This window comes from Belonocnema kinseyi, chromosome 10 (assembly GCF_010883055.1).
Source record: "Belonocnema kinseyi isolate 2016_QV_RU_SX_M_011 chromosome 10, B_treatae_v1, whole genome shotgun sequence".
Taxonomy (NCBI): Eukaryota; Metazoa; Arthropoda; class Insecta; order Hymenoptera; family Cynipidae; genus Belonocnema; species Belonocnema kinseyi.
The window spans coordinates 5,828,130-5,829,766 of record NC_046666.1 but is presented as its reverse complement, the minus strand read 5'-3'; the positions used below and the strand labels follow the sequence as shown (position 1 = coordinate 5,829,766).

The 1,637-nt window shown below is 27.0% G+C and overlaps 1 protein-coding gene across 1 annotated transcript in view; it reads right to left on the bottom strand.

Annotated features, from left to right (window-relative positions):
• LOC117182015 (serine/arginine repetitive matrix protein 2-like) overlaps positions 1-1,637 on the bottom strand; it is a 112,788-nt gene that overhangs the window by 30,243 nt on the left and 80,908 nt on the right. The window contains exon 11 of the mRNA XM_033375033.1: positions 930-1,268. Coding sequence (XP_033230924.1) covers positions 930-1,268 — 339 coding nt within the window. The remainder of the gene's footprint in view (positions 1-929; positions 1,269-1,637) is intronic.

The window sequence follows — 1,637 nt, the reverse complement described above, 5'->3', positions numbered from 1 at the left end:
AAATACATACATTTTTAACTAAGAAAGAAAATTTTTCTCCGAAAATGAAAAAGTTAAATTTTCAATTAAAAGAATTAATTAAAATAATAAATTTTTTAAATCAAAAAGATAAATTTTTAAAGAAAAAAAAATAATTCAACAAAGAAAATGGAATAGTTAAATTTTCAGTTGAAAAATTCATTTTCAAACAAAAAATCAAATTTTGAACAAAGCAGTTCACTTGTTATTACTTAAACTACAGATATTAACAAAAATTATTTATTTATTGAATAAAAATGTTTTTTATCCAAAATTTTCAGCATCGACTTTTATTTTTTATTTGTTCAAATCTTTAAGAAATCATTTTAAAATTCTTTAAATTAAAAATGTAAGCTTAAAAATACAATTTTTAAATGGAAAATTTTTAGAGTAAAAAAATTTTGAATTACACATTGTAAGCTAAATAATAACATAATTGAAAAACATAATTCAATTAATCATTTAAAAACTGTTGAAATCAAACGTCGACAGATTTTTTCTTCTACAAATTTGTAAAATTCCCGGTAAAAAAAAAATTCACTCTCATTTCTCGGGTTTTAAAATCCTTTAAAAATCCTTGAAATCCTTAGCAATCATAAAACGTGATCTTCTAAAATATTTTAAAACCTCATACGTTCCGTAAAATCGTTCCATATCTTTCGACATTCTAGACAAATTTTTATTCTAAAATATTTCAAAACCTTTAAAATCACTTCAAATTAATTAAATTAATACATAACAAAAATCCTTTAAATCTATTAAAATTCCCTAAAATAATTCAGATTAAAAGCTTCGAAAAATGTCTGAGAAGTTTTAAAAATACCCTAAAATCATAAAAATTGTCCTTTAAATTAAATAAAATCTATTAAAAATTTTTTTTGAAATCTTTATAAATACCATAGAATATTTACCTGACTCTCTCGAGAGGTCTCGGCACTCGATCCGGACTCCTGAGTCTTGTTCTCAATCGATCTATCGATCGAGATCTGGATCTAGATCTAGATCTAGACCTAGATATTGATCTCGATCTGGACCTCGATCTAGTTCTGGATCGAGTTTTTGACCAAGAACGCGATCTGGACCTCGATCCAAACCTGGACAATCTAGGAGGAGATCTTCGTCGTGGAGATGGTCTCCTTGGCAGTAACTTATCTCCCCTTCGATGAGCAGATCCTCCTCTCTCCGGAATTGGAGATGATCGATTTTTCTCCCATGCCCGATCTCTCCTCTCATTACTTCTGGTCCTGCTTCTACAATATCATTTTATTGTTACGTATTTTCAAAAATATAAAGGCAATGATTTTACCCGGTCAAGTTTTTCAATTTTTACGGGTCAACTAAAATTAACATATTCATACTAGCCGCTAAACGCAAACATTGATTTTAATTCATCACTTTTTAACACAACAATGCAACGAATTGCGAATTAAATTAACTTTCGACACAAATACTTCAATTTCCCGCTAAAACATATAAAATTTCCAACCAAAAATGAAATGCTTAAACTTTTAATGGAAAAAAAACTAATTTTGAACAACAAAAAACGGATTTTTTTAAATGTTAACTGACCGATTTTCAACCAAATTTTCAACTAGAAAAAAACTTCCAATAAAAAAAAG